At 41.6% G+C, this 19,510-nt stretch overlaps 3 protein-coding genes across 12 annotated transcripts; 2 read left to right on the top strand and 1 right to left on the bottom strand.

The window, feature by feature from the left end:
• The first annotated feature begins 1,422 nt into the window (after nucleotides 1-1,422).
• yeats4 (YEATS domain containing 4) lies at nucleotides 1,423-3,337 on the top strand. Its single transcript, XM_053414990.1, has 7 exons — nucleotides 1,423-1,643; nucleotides 1,750-1,869; nucleotides 2,121-2,187; nucleotides 2,310-2,404; nucleotides 2,476-2,565; nucleotides 2,714-2,801; nucleotides 2,961-3,337. The coding sequence occupies exons 1-7, from the start codon at nucleotides 1,593-1,595 to the stop codon at nucleotides 3,128-3,130; spliced, it is 681 nt and encodes a 226-aa protein (XP_053270965.1). The 5' UTR covers nucleotides 1,423-1,592; the 3' UTR covers nucleotides 3,131-3,337.
• A 1,038-nt stretch (nucleotides 3,338-4,375) lies between these two features.
• On the top strand, nucleotides 4,376-13,897 carry napepld (N-acyl phosphatidylethanolamine phospholipase D). Of its 9 annotated transcripts, none has more exons than XM_053414975.1 (10): nucleotides 4,376-4,612; nucleotides 8,048-8,138; nucleotides 8,764-8,877; nucleotides 9,071-9,211; nucleotides 10,032-10,256; nucleotides 10,543-10,646; nucleotides 10,726-10,891; nucleotides 11,031-11,179; nucleotides 11,614-11,728; nucleotides 12,277-13,897. In XM_053414975.1, exons 1-10 carry the CDS (start codon nucleotides 4,482-4,484, stop codon nucleotides 12,406-12,408), a joined length of 1,368 nt encoding a protein of 455 aa, XP_053270950.1. In that variant the 5' UTR covers nucleotides 4,376-4,481; the 3' UTR covers nucleotides 12,409-13,897. The 9 variants fall into 9 exon arrangements, with proteins under 9 accessions (XP_053270950.1, XP_053270949.1, XP_053270957.1 ...); XM_053414974.1 differs by having other exon boundaries at nucleotides 8,045-8,138; XM_053414982.1 differs by lacking the exon at nucleotides 4,376-4,612 and adding an exon at nucleotides 5,976-6,208.
• A 1,726-nt stretch (nucleotides 13,898-15,623) lies between these two features.
• LOC128428764 (eukaryotic translation initiation factor 4 gamma 1) lies at nucleotides 15,624-17,882 on the bottom strand. Of its 2 annotated transcripts, none has more exons than XM_053415016.1 (3): nucleotides 17,568-17,882; nucleotides 16,515-16,755; nucleotides 15,624-16,349 (listed from the first exon to the last, which is right to left on the bottom strand). In XM_053415016.1, exons 2-3 carry the CDS (start codon nucleotides 16,728-16,730, stop codon nucleotides 15,843-15,845), a joined length of 723 nt encoding a protein of 240 aa, XP_053270991.1. In that variant the 5' UTR covers nucleotides 16,731-16,755; nucleotides 17,568-17,882; the 3' UTR covers nucleotides 15,624-15,842. The 2 variants fall into 2 exon arrangements, with proteins under 2 accessions (XP_053270991.1, XP_053270990.1); XM_053415015.1 differs by having other exon boundaries at nucleotides 17,489-17,880.
• Between the last annotated feature and the right edge of the window lie 1,628 nt (nucleotides 17,883-19,510).

The following is a 19,510-nucleotide window of genomic DNA, read 5'->3' as shown; positions in this document are numbered from 1 at the left end:
TAAGTGTTTTGAGCTTGACACGAACTGCAGAAGAAGAAATGGCATCAAGCCAGAGCAACGGTATTTCCTCACAAAAGATGTTGGAAAGTATCTTGTGTGTTCTGTTTCTTTCAGTATTTCACTTGAATAGTCAAAGTAAAGTAAGTATTTTCAATAGAAAAGTAAGTTACAAGCCTGCATTTACTCTTACTCCGTAAATAGAAAAAAGTATTTTTGAAATTCAGTCAAGTGTGTCTGAAATTAAACTTAATTTATGTTTATTTTATGTAATATGGGAAAAAACTTAACTTGATTTCTCATTTGCGATTCAGATATCTAACTGTAAATGTGACATTGAATCAGCGTAGTGAACAGGCACACATTTCCCCATTGAAAAATAATAAATTTTCAGTGCAACATGATTTCAAACAATATAATTAATGCCCTCAGCGTTTTCAGTATGTAAGTGAATATATTTTGGTTTTATATATCGATGGAGTCGGCTTAAGATAATTTCATCTGTGTCGTGTTACCCTGTGCAGCTGCCAGTAATGTGTAAGTTAACATTCCCTGGTTTCTGCTCAGGGACAGACTCCGCTGAAATAATGGTTGTTGCCCTAAGAAATAAAAGTTTTAAAGTGAATTTGTTTTTGGTTGATTTTCTTCTTGCAGTTATTTAATTTGTCTAGATTGTGGACAGTTAAGATTGATCTATGTTAAGCAGGTCAATATTGACGATTGTTATATTATTTATTTGACTATGAAAACAGAAATTCTGACATCTCGTTTTCTGGAAACCGTTTAGTTTAGATTTAATATTAAGAGAAACTTAGGTTTCAATGTTTATGTTGTGACAAGGTTTACTAATTGTCATTATCTACTTGGACTAAATATACTCATTCAATGCCTCAGTGCTTTGAAACTAAAGTTACGTGGCGACTGAATGAAACAATTATAAACATTATAATTGATGTGATGTGAAATTGGCTGCGTCAAAATCATCTAAATAAACACTTAATATTAGAAACTAAAGTAAAATTCCCTACACAAATCCGGAACCTTTGTGTCTTTGTCACACTCTTGTCAGACATTTGAATTCGTGATGCTTGTTTGCACAGAACCGGTTTCCATTAGGATAATTTTTATATTAAAATAAACCAGCAAATAATATATACTTAGCACATAATTCGGAACACGGGTGTAGTTGGCCGGAACTTAAGCGTCTGTGCCACACTCCTATCGGACACCTAAACGCGTTGCTCTTGTGACTTCCGGCGCTTGTTTCTGTCAAATTGAGAAGAACTTGTTCCCATAACAAGAATAATTATATCCTGTTGTTGACCAAACCAGAAATTACCTAAATTATCTTATTTATTAAAAACAAACACATTTATAATTGTTCGGTGTCATACTCCGGAACCTTAGAGAGCCAGATCCGTATCGGACAACTAAAAGCGTTACTCTGCTGACTTCCGGCGCTTGTTGGACTGTCTTCGAATCGAGCTTGTGGATTCTGGTGTTTAAATGGCAGAACTATTGAAAGCGGAGTCGCGCTGTTGGTCCAGAAGAACTCTCTAGAGTGATCTCCACGATTCAGTTCTCGCCTCTGTACTATGTTCAAAAAGATGAGTGAATTTGGTCCAGATTCCGGGGGGAGAGTGAAGGTAAAGGGAACCGAAGCCGTGGAGGAAACATGAATTCACCGTGTGACCACTGTCAAACACTTGAATTGACTCAGCGCGTGACTGTTGACCTGTTTGTGTTCCGCAGGGAGTGACGATCGTGAAACCCATCGTGTTCGGGAACGTAGCCCGCTACTTCGGGAAGAAGCGGGAGGAGGACGGACACACGCACCAGTGGTCTGTGTACGTGAAGCCCTACAGGAACGAGGTGAGACTTGAACCAGCAACAAACGGAAATCTGGGTTCGATACCTTCTCTGCACATATTTATAGATCTATCTCAAGACAATGAGGCTGAGACATTCTGACACGAAGAGGTTACATCCTAAATCTCTTTGCCTTACATCTTGATGAGCCGTCAGAGGATGGTTCAGCAGGGAATTGTATATCGAAGAGATTTTGCCTTTCGATGGTTTTGAGCTCTTCATGTTTCTGTAGTGACATCACATTGTTCTTCCAGGATATGTCGGCGTACGTGAAGAAGATCCAGTTCAAGCTGCATGAGAGCTATACTAACCCATTGAGAGGTGAGTCTGAGCAGGGAACATGAATGGAGATATTCGTAGATTGGCAGATACGTTGTGGCTTTCGACTGTGACCCACTTTGACTCGTCTCTGTATAATTTTCTGTTTTTCTTCTTCCTTCCAGTGGTGACGAAGCCTCCGTATGAGATCACAGAGACGGGCTGGGGCGAGTTCGAGATCATCATCAAGATCTTCTTCATCGACCCCAATGAGAGAGCTGTAAGAGCCAAGCTAATTCAACAGCACAAAACTGTATTCTTTTTGATGTTTATTTGTTTTGTGTTTGTTAGGTGACTCTGTACCATCTATTGAAGCTGTTCCAGTCAGACTCCAGTGCCATGCCCAAGAAGACGGTTGTCTCTGAGTTTTATGATGAAATGGTACGACTGCTTTCACGCTGCAGCTTATTTATGACAACAGTCACTGTCATGTTCTGATTGTGATGTTGTTTATTCTCCCCTTAAAGTAAATGACTGATTAATAATATATCTTTGAAAGATTCATACCTGATGTTTTTTTCCTTCACAGATCTTCCAGGATCCTACAGCCATGATGCAGCAGCTCCTGACCACATCAAGACAACTGACGCTGGGAGCATACAAGCACGAGACAGAGTGTATGTACACACAAACACACTGAACATAGAAACACGAGTTTTCACACTTACTCCAGCTTTGATCCAAGTGAAATCCAGTATGTGCCCCTGTACTGAAGCACAACATGGACACGACCACTGCCATCTTGCTTATCTGTGTTTGCCCGCCTGTGTCTGCAGTCAGTGAGCTAGAGCAGAAGACCAAGGAGAAGATGGAGACAGCGAAGAAACGCACCAGTCAGGAGATCGCCGAGCTGAAGGACAAACTAAAAGCCAGCAGAGAAAACATCAACCAGCTGAAGGCGGAGATCAGGAAGCTGGAGGAGGACGGAGACCACAAGGAGCACTGACAAAAATGGACAAACGTGAACGAGGGCTCGTGGTTTCATCTGTAATTTTAAAGAAATGATCCATTGTTTTGAAATTTTCTGATTTGTTTATGATTATTTACCAAAAATCGTCTCTTTTGAAACAAGGCTTTGGTATTCAATGTGAATAGTGGTGTGTTTTTTTACTGAACCTGTCATTTTCTATGTAAAGTAAATATGTTTACAGTATGGCCTGTGTACATTTCTTCTGTTGCGCTATGCTGGCTGAGGCTTATTCACACCAATGTACTGTCATGGTATATCTTTGTTCACATCGTAATATCAGTTAAATCAGTTGTTTTCATGCTGTTCTATACCAGCTTAACAGGTTAAAGACCTAGATTGGTCAAATGGTTAAATCTGTCCTGCTTCCCAGCCCGTATCCTGTCTAGGGTTACTTGGTAGGATCCACCCAAGCATCCTTACAGTCCACACCACCCTGTACTGTGTAACCAAATCAGTAGGAAAGGAGGTTTCTGGGGATTCATAACACATCAGCTGCTGCAGTAACTATTTCTGTTCTTAAATACTGGAATGTGTAGGTGAAGTTATTTAAGTTAATACAATAATGCATGTTAGTAAAGAGAGTTTAGGACTATGAACCAATATGTGGAAATGTCCAGAGTCGGCTTTGACCAGTGGAGTTTAGGGTTGTGAGTTGATGGAAAAGGTACGACCATAAATTTCTTTTGAGGCAATCACGGTTTTAGATAAGATGAGATCAAATGTTAAGATCCCACACTAAGAAAGCTCACTTTTTACAGCAGCAGATAATCAGGATGAGATAGACAAGAGAAATAAAACAGAATAAAAAATGTATCTGATAACAATCCAGAGAATATGACACACTAAACACCTTTCACTGCAGATGGAAACAATGAGTGGATTCTGTATTTGTGCATTGGTATAAAGACATTATGTAACCAAGAACACTTATTTTACACGTCTGGTGATAACTATATACAAAGATTGAGTTTGATCATAACAAGTGAGAGAAGAGGTATCCTGCACACCGTCCTGTACTTGTAAACAACTTTATTAAGTGTACAACGGTTCACATCTAATAAAGTGTTTTGTTTTGCCAGTACAGGAAAGTATCTGATTCTTCTTCTCTCACATTTCACTGAAGTTAAAGTTTTCTCCCGGCGTGTAAACGCTAGCACCGCGAGGGGGCGCTGCAGGAAACAGAGGCAGAGAGGAGTAAACTATGGGGGTAAACAATCTCGAGCGACGAAACGGAATCCGTGGCTGTCCCACACTGATGACGTCGTGGCCTGTGGCTTTACTTTCTGGGAAGTTTCGCAGTGAACATGTTTGAACCCGACGCTGCGGGATGGAAACGCTGCTGTGCGGCTCGCTGCGTTTGCTACAGTCGAGTAGGTGTCGTAAACACTGCGAGAGACTGAGGAGAGTCCGTCTGCTTCCGTCCTGCTGCCTGCAGGTGTTGTTCACCAGCAGCAACAGGTACAGCTGCACGACATGTTTCTCTCCGCTCCTTGGCTCACTTTAGTTGGTTTCCGGTGCTACCGTTCAACTGGGGATCATGGCAACTGGTGGTTTGTTGTTGTGTTTATTCCAGATGTCGTCGGTCGGCTGCAGATTCGTCAATTTCACAAAGCGCGGTGATACACTGAAGGTCTCGTGGAAATAAACATCAAACAAACCCGCCATCACGAGTTATTATAATATGTCCGTGTTAACATCACGTGAACGTGTAAAGATCCATGTTTTTTCCGGTCGCTGCTGCTTAAAGTCAGAAGTAGAACATCGATGTGATCGAACATCGATGTGATCGATGTTCTACATGATGAGCTTCAGTCATCTGATAATCAAAACAACACAAACGCTCATCAGAAAACAATATAGTTGGTTTATCGTTCTTTCTGTAATGCGAGTGTTGTTTACTTTGTGTGTATCAACCTGACACATGAGTGATGAGGCAAATCTGGGAAACAAACTTAACGTCTTCATTGTCGAACATCGTGTTGTGTGTTTCTTCTCTTCTGTCAGATCATTGTCAGTCCAACGAGTGAGTCAACTCCCCTGTGAGAATATGACATCTCTGGCTGAGCTGATCCACTGGTTGTGTATATCATGTTCAAACGGGTCGTGGTGGTGTTGCATAGTTCTTCATTTAAGGGAAGGCCCCTATGAGGACAGAGAAGACTCATCTTCTGTGTCATCATAATAGCCTTCTTCGTTTAGGAGAGCTGGATTCCAACACACACCCACAACTCCAGCTTGATCCTGTAGAACAAAGTCTAGTTCGTCAGCATCAGAGATTTCAGACTCAGACTCAAGACTCTCCTCCTCATCTTCCTCATCCTGGTCTTCATGCAGGATCTTTATGACCAGAAAGGAACCACATGAAATAACCCAAAAGATAAAATAAAAGTTTAAAATTTTCAAATCAGATACAAATATACACACTTGAAAATAAATTATTCATCTTTAATGATTTTGGCAAACCACAGCCTCACTCCCTTCATGGTATTGCTGCACATTTTTATACATTTTTAATTTCTTATTTTATTGATGTTATTTTAATATAAAACTTACTGAAATTACATCAGCTTGTACTTTTTTACATAAATATTGATTTGATAACAGGAGGATTTCGGTCACCAAAAAAATATCACAAGATGCTAATTACTTATTTACATATTCTTTAATCTGAACCATCAACCGTTTATATGCATAAAACGACGCACTTCTTTCCTGTGTCGTGACGATTTATTTGTTCTATTTATAAAGGGAGTTTATGTGTGTGTGTGGGGGGGGCTGTGGTCACGTGAGGGATTTAGTGCCATGACGTCACCGAGCTGGTCCTCCTGCACCAGGAGTCCTCCCTCTCAGGCTCCTTCTCGGTTTAGAACGCGTCCTCCTGCTGCTGTCAGTGAACAGTTCAACCTTCCGCTCGACTCCCGCTGAGCATCTGCGTGACGGGGATGTGACCCGCGATCCAACAACCGCGTGTGTCGCCCAGCTCGTGCTCAGACTGCGCGTCGGTGCGGGGACGTGAACACAAGCGCTGCTGATCTGTTGCGTTCGAGTGTCCAGGTGAGTGGATGTGATGCGGGTTCCCACCTCCTGCGTTTCCCTCAGTGACACACTCCACCTGTTTGTGAGGCTGCATGAGTCAGTGGGTCCCTGTTGTGATGCGGTGAGGAGTTCAGGGACCAACACGAGTCTGGAGATTATCTGTCATCATGGTTCGAGTCTGTGTCGATGTCAGGGGGAAGTTCAGGAGCAGGTCGTGTGGTTGAAACTCTGTATTTCTTGTTAGTGTCACTGGGACTACATCATGCCCAGACTTGTGTGTGTTTGTGTGTGTGTGATACCATCATGTTAACAGCAATGTTATTGTTGAGCTAAAAATGTTCATATCAGTCGAATGAAAACCATCAAGAAAATGTAATTTTTTTATTTATTTAAAGTTTAAAGACTGAAGTTTGCTCCTGTTGAAGAACACCAGACAAAGAACAAGTTTGAGGAAAAACCTGAGGTGGAACATTAAAGCTTATCACCTCCTCATTATGCTTAAGTTTAGTGACTGATTTCTACACCTGAGTGAGTGTTTAAAAACTCTTTATGATATTTCTATTCAGGAGAATGATACTTTTAGGACCGTGCACATATGATTATCTTTGACCGATAGTCCTTCACTGTTAACTGAAACATTTAGAATTTAACTCCATAGATGAGCATGGTGTTGGTGTTGTCGGAGCACATCAGGCTCGCTGACTGGCCACACATGCAGCTCTTTGTCTGGGACGTGGTCCACAGAGCTCCATTGTTGTGTAGAATCCAGCTCAAGTCCATTCAGGAGGCTGAGAGCATCATCAGCTGGGACGCGTGGAGTTCCCCCACAGCCGGCTTACTCTGCATTACTGTGTTGATGCCCTGGTGTTTACAGCAGGCCGCCAGGTATTTCAGATACGGAGACACCATCGCAACCTTCTCTGTTGAAGTGAGTCTTCTGGTTTGATCTCAGTGTGTGATTCACGAGGGGTGTGTGCTGCCCTGTGATCGCTGTGGATCAAAGCAGGATAAGGAAAGGGCGGTGATCAGATGTGTTGCCTCAGGAAAGTGTGCAAGTGCCAACTCTGGTTTGGGAGTCTGGCACATGATCTCTCTTCTCCGACTCCCTGCCACTGAAAGGTCAGATTCACTCCCACTTTCTCAATCTTGTAAACAAGTGATCCTTCCCGTTAGTCACACATTCAGCTCCGGGCTCAGTTTAATGTTTCACCACTGATTCTGAGGTGGCTGCTATCCAAGAGGATTGTTGTCCCATCTTTACCGTCCTGGTGCAACAGCTGAAGCGGCTCTTTGTGGCACGGGGAAGTTACAGATTGATCAAACTGACATTGTCCTTATCAATTTGGGTTCATTATACATGTTGACTTTGTGGACGGCTTCATTTCTTTTTTTTCTGGCTGCTTCCTGATCATTGTTACACAAGAGGCCAAACAGTTATGTTTGTGTCTTCAGGAAACTCGTGTCTTAATCTCTCCGGCCAAGCACCAATAATATGTTAAAGTTAGAGTTGCTGAGTTGTCACTGAAACACTTTTTATTCTATTTCTTGAAATCCTCAATAGATACAGTCATCTGTTGTCTGTGTTGTAAACACGTCTGAATGAAATGGTGATTCTTCAGCCAGAGACGATGACCAGAAGTCAGGGTTACTGACCACAGCTTCACGAGAGGAAAGGAACTGTTTATGTTCTGTGTGAAGTTCAGTTTAACCTCTGATTGGAGTCTGATTTGAATACAGGGACGTTTAACCCCGCTGTGTGTCTGATAACTTTCCTTCTATCTCATATGCAAACTATTATTATGGTTCAACTGTCGGCAGTTCAACGTGTGACTGTGTAACACCGTGCGTCCTCAGCAGGCGTGTTGGTGCTACCTGTGCTGGTTTGCCCATGGAGAAGCCGTCACCTTCATCCAAAGCAGCGCTGGAGGAGAGAGCCGACCAAGTGGAGGTAAGAAATCCTACTCATCAGCCCAAAGTGAGACGGAACCAGGCTGTGTCACCTGGCAATACACAGTGCATGGGTTCATGGCCTCTGACAACCCCATTCACACAGACAGGATTTGAAATGAGATTAGAAACTATGGTTTACCCACACACTTGAATGCAGAGACATCATTGATACAACATTCACACAGTATGGGTTGATTTTAGTGATACATTATACTGTAGAGGGATTACATCAATTGAATATGGATTATATGGAGGTCAGGCATCCACTACATCACCCTCACTCCTCCACACAACCCCATTCACACACAGAGCAAAACACTATAGACAGGAACTGAAAAATACACAGCCATAAATCTCACACATTTGAAATGAAGAAACACTAATGGGATTTCAGCATGTTTTCGCTCACTTCCTTTGTGGTTATTTTATAGCTTTTGCATTCAATGTATTCTGTTGATGCGTTTGTATGAGACGTATCAGCCCCCACACTTTAGAGCTCAACATGATGACTTCATCGTCATGATGGCTGCTAGTGTGGTTAATGGTTCCACTTTCCGAGTTGTGATTTCACTCCCTCACCTCTCGTGTGTGTGTGTGTATATGTGTGTGTGCCTCTACTCAAGGAGAGGGAAGTGCTGAGAGGAGCTGAGGGTGAAGATGTGGGTCCTCCGACTCAGAGGAAGAGCAGCTCCTCCCGATCCTCCCGCAAGAGCTTCCGCCTCGACTATCGGCTGGAGGTAAAACCATATTTACCATCATCATCCTGTTTCCTAAAATCTTCTTCTCTACCCGAAACACACATACAGCTGCTCTTCCTCATTCAGCTCAATTCACTTCAGACCTCTCTCCTGTTCTATTACAAATTGAATATCATCGTTTTATCTCTAATCTGACAAAGTGACCAAAGGCCTTTGTTTACTTTGATTGCAGGAGGATGTGACAAAGTCCTGTCAAGACAAACACGGCCGCTGGACGAACCCCTGGTCCACATGGCGCTTCCCTTCCTGGCCGCTGTTGCTCAGGTTCATGTTGTGGGATAAAGATCACAGCAGAGTACCAACTAATAAAGAGGCGGGTCCATATTATACAGTTTACCATTAACTACAGTTTTTTTGCTTTGTTTCATAATTGAAGGTTTCATGGTCCTCAGTCTAAAAATAGGAATTATTAATGTTAATGTAACTCCACAGTGTGTATACCTCTGCCAAGGCCCAACAGTCTCCTCATGAAGCATCATCTAAAGTCACAAGATGGGACCTATTATTGGGATTTGCACCAAAATAAGACAAATATATAAATCACAAATTAATTGATAAATAGATGAGAACAACCTCCTTGTTGAAGGTAGAATAAGTTGAGCCAGGTACTGTTCTTCAATGTCAAAGTTGTGCATCACATTTGTTAAAGCTTGACAGAGAGTGTACTTGTATTACTCTAGCAGTGATTAGTATCAGGAGCTGAATGTTCTCTCTTCTGTGGAGAAATGTTTGTCATTTGGGGCTTAACAGGCTTAACAGGCTTCACAGGCTGCTTTCACACCGCAACAGAAGTCGGTTTAACTCTCATCTGCACAGAGAACAGTGTTTTTTTAATGTGTGGAAACTAGAAAAAGAGGATCAAGCCTTGTGAACTACATGCAAACACTACACAGAGAAATGAAACACGTCATAGAGCTAGTTCTCGTGTCCTCCAGATGCTGAAGACATCAAGCAATTGGTTTCAAGAGTCAAATACAATGAAAACATTCACTAGGATCCTGGTGGACTTTAAAAAAAATATGATGGAGGTCAAAAGACTGAAAGTCTCTAATCCTCATGATAAGAAGGGGCTTGTTTTATTCCAGCCTCCCTGATGTGATCTCTCTTTGTGGTTTCTACCTTCTCTCCTCCAGGCTCTGGACAGCGAGCTCCCAGTGATGGAGCCGTACTTTGTCAAGAACCCGGACCTCTCCGACTCCGGTCCAGGTCTGAGAGTCACCTGGCTGGGTCACGCCACGGTCCTGGTCGAGATGGACGGACTGAACATCCTGACCGACCCCATCTTCAGCCAGAGGGCCTCACCTATCCAGTTTGTGGGGCCCAAAAGGTACCGAGGGCCTCCCTGCACTGTGGAACAGGTTTGCAACTTTTTTCTTTCTTAAAACTTAACACTAAGAAAAACACAGGCTTCAAGAAATGCGTTTACAGGAGCTTTTTCTGACAAGTCAGCACAGCGATTGGTCAAATAATGTAACAGAGGCCTTGTATTGACAAGTTTAATCATACATAGATTTATGAGAGGGGCTTAAATACAGTAAAAACAACCGGGACAATTAAGATTATTTGGAAGACATCTGATTTGAATCAATGTGTCAGAGCCCAGAGAACTTGTGTTTATTTGACCATGTTCCCTGTTGTCCTCAGCTGCCCAGGATCGATGCTGTGGTCATCAGCCACTCTCATTACGACCACCTGGATGTGGGATCTGTGGCCAGCCTCAACACACGCTTCGGGGGGGAGCTACGCTGGTACGAGAGATCCATCAGTGGGACGGTTTCTCACTCTCTTCAGTTCATTTCTTATGTGTCTGACACTCCTGTGCTGCAGGTTCGTGCCCATGGGTCTCATGGACTGGCTGATGAAGATGGGCTGTGAGAACGTGATCGAGTTGGACTGGTGGGACGAGAACTGTGTCCCGGGTCACGACGACGTGACCTTCGTCTGCACGCCGTCTCAGCACTGGAGCAAACGCTCGGCTCTGGATGATAACAAGGTCATTACTGATTAGGCTATAACCTTCCATAATGGTGTTTAGTTAGCTGAGAAGAATCAGTGACACTGAAACAAGTATTTCTTCCCTTAGTCAGTTTAAATAAGGTACTTAACATAACATGATTTCCTGTTCCTCTCAGACGTTATGGGGCAGCTGGTCTATTTTGGGTCCGGAACATCGATTCTTCTTTGCTGGGGACACTGGTTACTGCCCCGCCTTCCAGGAGATTGGACGACGCTTCGGACCATTCGACCTCGCTGCCATCCCCATCGGAGCGTACATGCCCAGGTAGCGCAGATACCTGTAAAACAATGTCCATTTTATTAGGTACACCTGGAGAATCTAATGCAATAGGCCGTATTCACATGGAGCCCATTTTCCCCTGATGTCACGCTCAGGGCGGGAAACTCAGATGCCGTGGTCCAGGTTTATTAGTCATAAAAACAAAGGGAATGTAACAATCTGGAGAGATTAGTTGCTGATCCGTAAGGAAACTGTGAAATAAAATAATAAATCAGATTGTTTGTTGATATACATTTTTTTATCCCCTGGATCACAGCATATGAGCTTCCCACCCTGAGTGGGGTGTCAGAGGAAAATGTCCACTGTGTGAATCTGGCGTACTGCACTTACACCACCTTTAACTAAAACCTGAACATTATAGAGGGCACCTAATAAATCGGACACTGACTGTAAAACACAAGTTATTCATTCATTTCCAGGGACGTGATGAAGGGGCAGCACATAGATCCAGAAGAGGCTGTTCAGATTCACCAGGACCTGCAGGCAAAACACTCTGTGGCCATTCACTGGGGAACTTTTGTACTTACCTACGAGGTAACGTTACACTCACGTTTTCATGCTGAGTTGGTCACATGACATGTTATATACATTTCGTGGGCCTCTGACTGGTCATGTCTTCCTAATCAAGGTCACAGAGACATGGTTCTTATATCGCTTAAAGCTAGTTGTTTAACTGTTTTGGTTCATTTATATTGTCGTCCAGAAAGTTTGGTGTTTGACTTGTTGCTGAGATCATTACTTATCTGAAGTGACATCACCAACTCTTTACAATGTTGTTGATCAGCAGTTCATGGTCAGCCACATGTAAATTACTGATGTACTACTCTGTTCCCAACCCCTAGGCCACTGGATAGTGTTTTCAGTGGAATCATATTTCTAAAAGTGTATGTTGACTTTATAATGACCCTCTTAGAAGCAGCACTCATTCAGAGTCTCTGCAGCATCCATTATTAAGGGAGAAATGACCAATCAACCTCCCACAACAAAGTTAAAATGTCATTATAATCTCAGACATTACATCATGATTGGACCCCACTGTAAACCCACTAACACTGTTTAATACTCACGTCTCCTCGGTGCAGTACTACTTGGAGCCGCCGGTTCGTCTCAGAGCGGCACTGGAGGAGAAAGGACTGCATCCGAAATCCTTCTTCACGTTGCATCATGGGGAGTCTCGGCTTATTACGTCCCGGGTAGGAGACGTCTTCGACTGATCCTCCTCGTTCTCCGGTGATCCTGGGCTGCGTTACCGACCATCTGTAATAAAGACCAGAGAGATTTTGTAGATAGACTTAAGTGATTAAAGTAGGAAATGCCAATGTATTCAGCTCGTCTCTATATTGACCCTGTAATGAACACTTATTATTGTTCACCAATTACATTACATTACAGCATCACTGGTGAACAGTACTACCTAAAGGAGCTGATACATATGGAGAAAAAAAACTGACTGAGTGACAGACAACAGTGTCACATGTTCATTGAAAATATTGATTCAGATTTTTTCATTGGTTTGCACAAGTTTAGAAAATGAATTCAGGTCCCATTCGAAACAGTTGAAGACTAAGTTTCCACATGTGGGATCAGCATTGACATCACTGTTCAGTTGTTGTTCAGTCAGCATGCAGACCGCAAAGTACCACTTTGAAATACAACAAAGCTGCAGAAACACTGTCAGTGATTATCTACATAGAGGGAGGAAATTGAATGTTAAATATAGGAAGTGGTTAAGAACGTTTACCCTGACACTCGTGGTCATTGGAGAACAATGCTACCTAAAGAATCTAATGACAAAATAAAGGAAAAACTCTTCTGGCAAAGATTAGCTCCTGTCTTTCTGTAATTCAAAGAACATTTTCTGCAGCTTTGTTGTATCTCAAAGTGGGAACTTGCCTTTTGACATTAAGTGAGTGTTTGAAATATTTTCTGGTTGATAAAATATTTCAGAACAGAGGAGCAACACCTGCTGAAAAGAAACTTGAGCATCATTCTTTTTCAGAATTTTTGCACATTAACAAAAAAAATCGGAATTAAATAAGTTAAAGTGAACATTACAGATTTACTGTAGTAACCAATGCTCTTAAATGAAGATGTGAAAGTGTGTGCACAGGAAACAGTGGAGGTTGATTGACAAACCTCGTCTCTGAAGCCGAACAGGAACCTGTAGACACGTGTTGCAGTTTCATGTTCACACACAGCTGGACACGTGAGCTGTTATATCAAAGAAAGACACAGACAGATATTTAGTGGTTTTTAAAGAGCAGGGTTAGCTGAAGCTTAATGACAATGCTGCGATTGTATTCAGGCCAAAACAAAACTACACAGACAAGACAAGTAAAGGAAGAAATCGAAATCCCTACAGCTGAAGTGTCAGTGTGCACAAGTTGAGCTGGGTTCAACTTGCACTGCAGCTACTGTGTTTTGTTCCTGTGACGAACATTCACTTTGAATGTCCTCAAACCACAGCACAAAGACCCACATCCTCATGCATCATGATGTTTTCAATCCAGACAGAAACAATAGAATAATTTAGTGCTGTTGTGATTTTATCTTAAAAGACAGAATGTAAGGAGAGGTAACAGCACAATTTTGAGGTGATTTAATAGCCTGGATAAAACTGTATTGTCAGTCTGGGCTAAATGTGGTTTACATTGATTCTGTGTAGCTGAATTTACCATTAAATAAACACTGCATACCTGCAAATGTGTGTTTTTATTCTTGTCATTAGCAGCTAAGAGCTAAACAACAGAAGAGTACAGTTATAAATAATAAATAGATTGTTGTTGAAATTGTTTTGTGTGTTTATGAAGTGTCATGAGGGAAAATGAATACGTTACTTTAGAATATTTTGTCTATTCCCATTAGTATATTTTACTGAATGTTCAGCAGAATTTGAATATTTAAACGAAGTATAAATCTGAAACTTCTGATCTGCTGCTTCTCCTAAAACCTCGGTTCCCAAACTGGGGTACATGTACCCCAAGGGGTACGCGAAGTGGTTCAGGGGGTACGTGGGGAGAACATTTTATCTGCGTTTTCAAAGTGAAAAAGCCCATTACATTTTCAAACTGAGCTATAAATAATCGCGCAATATTAAATAGTCTGAATAGCCAACTCGCATTGCCAAAAATACCCATATTCAGCAAAATAATTACACTGCCAAAAAAAGTTACAGGTAGGTTAGTGACCGTTAGTCAAAACTAGGGATGGGCATAATTAATCGACAATCGATTAATTGATCCTTAAGAATTTCGTAGATGACATTATTTTGTCATCTACGATTATTATAAGTCCTGAAATCCCTGACGAGACTGTAAAAAGTTTGGGAACCACTGATCTAGATTAACCTCCATTCATTTGAATTGGTCTCCCCAACTTCTTAATATTTATGATTTATTCTTTTATTTATTCATTCACAGCCTCATTCTTTGGTGCATGATATGGCAAGAAGACAGCAGAATCGCATGCTCTTAAGTAAAGCCGACACTGACAGTATTGTGCGGACCCAGTGTCAGACTGTCCTGCAATTTCAAATTCTCAGTTGCTCATTTTTCAGGAATAATATCAGTTATTTGTCTGTCTATCCTATTATCTGGGAACTCATGAAGCGATGAATATATTCTTTATACGTGTACAAATGAGAGAAATAAATCCTTAAAGCACTGTTGTAATATGCCTTAATTTTAATGCCTATGTTGTGATTACTATATATTTACATAACTCGAAGAAGCTCATGGGGCCAAGGAAGACAATCAGTGCAGTACTGCCTGTTGCACAACTTTTCATGTAGTGAGTGCATAGGACGTTTTGGCAGGCCAGGCCCACCCATCCATGCAACAACTGTCACACTTAAGCTACTGGAATCCTGATATATGCTGCGAGTTTGTCTCCCAAAAGAAACACATTTTTAGTCCAGTGCACAAACATAAGCTCACAGACAGAGTCTCTGAGTTTCAGCAGACGATACTGAGCCAATTTTAGGAGTTTGACCTCTGATGCCGTATTTATTACACATGCACTGAAATGTCTAAAGGATTGGTTGAAAATAGTGTTATTCAACACAAAGCTGCAGTTTGTCTGTCCTGGTCCAATAATATCATACTCTTGCTGATGATATAATAAAGCCAAGCTTTTTGTCCATTCATAAATATCACTCTCCAGAGGCTTATATTGAATATCCTCACAGCTTGAAGTGAAACTAGTGGTACACAACCAGCTGTTAGGAGATAAAATATGAGATCAATTATGTTTTTTTTACTGAATTCTCATTTGGATTTGATGTTCAGTTCAGAATAAGTACTTTTGTCAAATGTTGTCCCAGAAACTCTCCAGATATTTGTGCTTTTCATTGATTATTGGGAAAAAGGGAAATGTATAAGTTGTATTTCCCACATGTGTTTTAATTGAAATGTGAGGGCAGCTGCATGCAAGACATAAAAACACCCAAATTAAATTTAAAACATTTTATTCATTAGTCGACAACATAGTACAAACCACAAACAGAGTACAGACATGATGTCACCCAGTGCACATTATACAGAGTAGGAGCAGGGGTTGCAGTGGGGGGTTAGTGTCCATTTACAAATATCACTGTATAAGTTGTATAAGTGTATAAGTTGTATTTCCCACATGAGTTTTCATTAAAAACTTAGTGGGGGGTGGAGTATGCCATCTTCCTGGCATCCACTGTTTCCCTCAACAAAAGGGAGAGCCTTGGTGCCCTCTTCCCTTTCTCTGCGATATGGTCCAGCTGGTTATAGTAGGTGTCCATCAATTCCTTTTCCGTCACCACCTCCAGGTCCTGCTGGATCATCTGGAGGAACTGACAGAGGCCCTCAAGAGACGGCCCGTCTCCTTTCTGCAACAGCCTCCTGATGCAGCAGTGCATGGATTTCTCTGCCAGCACCTTGGAGAGGAACAGCTCCCCAATAAACCTCAGCATATTGAGGAAGCGACCGGAAGGTTTGGTGTTCTGTTGCTCTTCCCTCAGCCGGTCGGTGACCCTCACGTCCTGGACTGGCTTCAGGCAGGACCAACTCTCTTGACGAATGCCCTCCTTGTCCAAGTTCTTCATGAACTCTGCCTGGCAGTGTTTAACCAGCAGAGACCTGAAGGAGACGCTGGCTGACCAGTCAGACAAGGATTGGAACTCCACCTGAAGAGGAGAAAACCATAAAGGAATATTAACACTAATGTAACTCACATACATACATAGTGATCAGTGTGTTAAATTAAGGTTACAACCTGCATACAAATACAAGGTGTCCAACTAAGTAAGAAACAGGATAAAGTAGCTTCCAGTCATAGATGCATCACTTACTTCTGAGAGGTGTTGACACAGCTCCGCGAAGACTGCAGCAGAGTCTGGTTTCTTCACGGCCCTCTTGAAAATGAGCTCAACCATTTCCTGCAGGTTCTCCTCAACGTCCAAGTCCTCGTGACTCAGATCCGTCACGAAGGCTTGAAAGTTTGCAGTGACGCAGCTGACGGACTCGTGGGAGGCAGCGCCGAGAAGGACCACGTGTGTTGGGATCATGTTGATTCAAATCAATCGTAGTTCTCTTAAAGGCAAATCCAAAGAAACGAGTTCAGGAGCAAGAACAGAGTTCAGGAGCAAGAACAGAGTTCAGGAGCAAGAAAATAGTTCAGGAGCAAGAACAGAGTTCAGGAGCAAGAAAAGAGTTCAGGAGCAAGAACAGAGTTCAGGAGCAAGAACAGAGTGCAGGAGCAAGAACAGAGTTCAGGAGCAAGAACAGAGTTCAGGAGCAAGAACAGAGTTCAGGAGCAAGAACAGAGTTCAGGAGCAAGAACAGAGTTCAGGAGCAAGAACAGAGTTCAGGTGCAACGAGCCAAGTATTCCGAAGAGAACTGACTGAAAACTGACTGAAAACTGACGCTTATGTAGGGACAGACTTCAAAGGTATATGGCTGCTGCTTTGGTGACCTTCAGTGACATTCATCAAAGGAACAAAGCCTAAGTGATAACGTTAAAAAAAATTCAGAAAATGCCTGTTTTTTTTTAAATGTACAAGTTTAATTTAGATAAACATTAAATTCAAACTTAACGGTTTGAGTGAAAAATCCCCGATGATGCTTCTGAAACTGTGTGTTACAAAAATAAAGTACATCTATTTATCTACATCAATTTAGATCTATCTGGGGGGGGGGGGGGGGGGGGTTATAGGGGGGCTAGTAGCATTCATGCTAATAAGGAACGATAATGCCTGTTTCATATTGGTAAATGTGTCGCTTTCAAGAGTTTTTACAACAACAGTTTTAATTTGGTCAAACCACCACGTGGAAATGTGTCCTTCGGGGGAAATCAGTGGCACTAATATGGCAGCGCTGTTTGAAGTCAGTGGGCACGATGTACAGTCAGAGTCCGCCTCCGTGTCTTTATTGAACGGGTGTCTCCTCTTCTTCGTCAGCTTCTTCTTCCTCTGCGCCATTTTGAAGCTTTAACGCTCCTTCAACCGTCGCTGGACAACTTTAATGTGCGGGCAGTGAAGTAAAGATATCTCGGCTCGTAGCGTCTCAGCAAGTAACAACACTGAGGTCGGACATGTTGGATACACGTTTGAGGGACTTCTTGCTTCCGTTTTAGTGCGAGACTACCACGGTGTTGTCTGATGCTCCACACCGCCTCCGGCCGCTCCGGGGTGGGATTACATGGTTACGGTGGCCGAGAGAGCTGAACGCACTGCAAATGAAGAAAGCACTTTCTGTTAATAGCAACATTTGTTAGAAAATGGACACTTGCATCTGTAAATGCCTTTAATTTACATATAATCATTTATTGCACAGATGGGACCAGATCATAGTTCTTGTAAACATTGAATACATTTTCTTTTTGACTCATTTCAAACAAATGATTATGCTTGAAATCTTACCCCTAAATAGTATTGTTCCCTAGGAAATCAGTAAAATGTCCTTTTAAAAACCCTATTGAAAGGCAGGGATAAATCTAGTTAACCTAAAACATCCCCCACATGTGGATTTGGCGCCTCCATGTGGTAAGTATATAAAACTGCATTTCAACTCAATCTGCAACAATTTTGGGAACTTCATATTAAACCATGAATATGATGCATTAATTAGTTAATGTTGAATTTACCCAACAGGAACATATTAAACTATGAGGATGATGTATTTAATTTTACATACATTTGTAAACAGGCGTAACTATAGACAGTATAGAATGTTAAAATGCATGCTACTGTGGATAGTGTAATTATCTTTATGTATAAATTGGTCTTAATTAATGATTAGATCATCCAAGTAAAATAATGAAAAAAACACCTGTGGCAGTATGACACACTTGAAGTGCGAACTTGTAGGATTTAAAAGATAAACCTCAACTCTGATTTTTGGAGGATAAAAAAGAAGGAAATTCAATAATATGATACCTCAATCATTTCAGTGATACAGTTCACTAATAGATTTAGATAGATTTAAAATAACTACAATTTGAAAAAGGAAAAGTGCCTCTTATTTATGAAAACATGAAAGTCATTTTCTGGCTATACTTTTGACATTAAATCATTAAAACTGTTCCTGCTCAGTCTGGTTTAATTTGTCCTTGTATTGACAACTTGAAATCTATACTTTCCAGTTTTGCATGGTGAATTAAGTCTGTAAAAAAATAAGGGCTTGTTTGGATTTTTTTGCATATTTGAACAAGATTGACCAGGTGTGTAATTTACATTTGATCTTAATATTATTGTGTTGCATGTAAATTTTGGAAACACCTGTTGTCAGTAATATGAATACAAAATGTAGTGTTAGTTTACAAGCTCGACTCTAGTGCATTTTTACTTGAAGGCTTAAATAATGGTTTCCAAGAGAAGCGTTGATACTTCAGGATTAAAATCTGTTTCTCGTTGTATCGCATGACGGTGTTTAACAGTACTGTTAGCATGGGAAGTAGCTGAATGCTAACGTTAGCTTGTCTGGTGGCTAATGAGGTGGGCCTGGCGTCAGATGAAAACGGCCGCCTTGCTGATGTAAACAAACATTTAGAATCATCGTTTTTTTAGCGCAGTTAATGAAATATTCATCTCAACCTGTTCCGGGTGTTGTTGTTGGTCCAGCAGCTCATTGTTGACATTTGTTTAGTCCAGAAAATCCACTCTGTTCTGCCCACTGCGCACATCCTGCGCAGAAGCCTACTGCGCACCTTCTGCGAAGAAGCCCATTGCGCACATCCTGCGCAGAAACTTACTGCGCCCATTTTTTTTTTTTTTATAATTAAATTTTTTCCTGTGTTTATATTTAATTTACATAGTGTAAGATAATTTGGAATTAATATGAGTTTAG

This window comes from Pleuronectes platessa, chromosome 22 (genome assembly GCF_947347685.1).
Source record: "Pleuronectes platessa chromosome 22, fPlePla1.1, whole genome shotgun sequence".
Taxonomy (NCBI): Eukaryota; Metazoa; Chordata; class Actinopteri; order Pleuronectiformes; family Pleuronectidae; genus Pleuronectes; species Pleuronectes platessa.
The sequence above is the reverse complement of the archived record's forward strand: the minus strand, read 5'-3'. Positions and strand labels throughout refer to the sequence as shown.

What these genes read in the sequence shown, in the direction of transcription:
- yeats4 (XM_053414990.1), top strand. Translation starts at nt 1,593, where the DNA reads ATGTTCAAAAAGATGAGTGAATTTGGTCCAGATTCCGGGGGGAGAGTG. An exon ending in CTATACTAACCCATTGAGAG is followed by an intron (nt 2,188 to 2,309) that starts GTGAGTCTGAGC and finishes TCTTCCTTCCAG; the next exon opens with TGGTGACGAAGCCTCCGTAT. An exon ending in TCGACCCCAATGAGAGAGCT is followed by an intron (nt 2,405 to 2,475) that starts GTAAGAGCCAAG and finishes TGTGTTTGTTAG; the next exon opens with GTGACTCTGTACCATCTATT.
- napepld (XM_053414974.1), top strand. Translation starts at nt 4,482, where the DNA reads ATGGAAACGCTGCTGTGCGGCTCGCTGCGTTTGCTACAGTCGAGTAGG. An exon ending in AGAGAGCCGACCAAGTGGAG is followed by an intron (nt 8,139 to 8,763) that starts GTAAGAAATCCT and finishes CCTCTACTCAAG; the next exon opens with GAGAGGGAAGTGCTGAGAGG. An exon ending in GCCTCGACTATCGGCTGGAG is followed by an intron (nt 8,878 to 9,070) that starts GTAAAACCATAT and finishes CTTTGATTGCAG; the next exon opens with GAGGATGTGACAAAGTCCTG.
- LOC128428764 (XM_053415016.1), bottom strand. Translation starts at nt 16,730, where the DNA reads ATGATCCCAACACACGTGGTCCTTCTCGGCGCTGCCTCCCACGAGTCC. An exon ending in TGTGTCAACACCTCTCAGAA is followed by an intron (nt 16,350 to 16,514) that starts GTAAGTGATGCA and finishes TCTCCTCTTCAG; the next exon opens with GTGGAGTTCCAATCCTTGTC.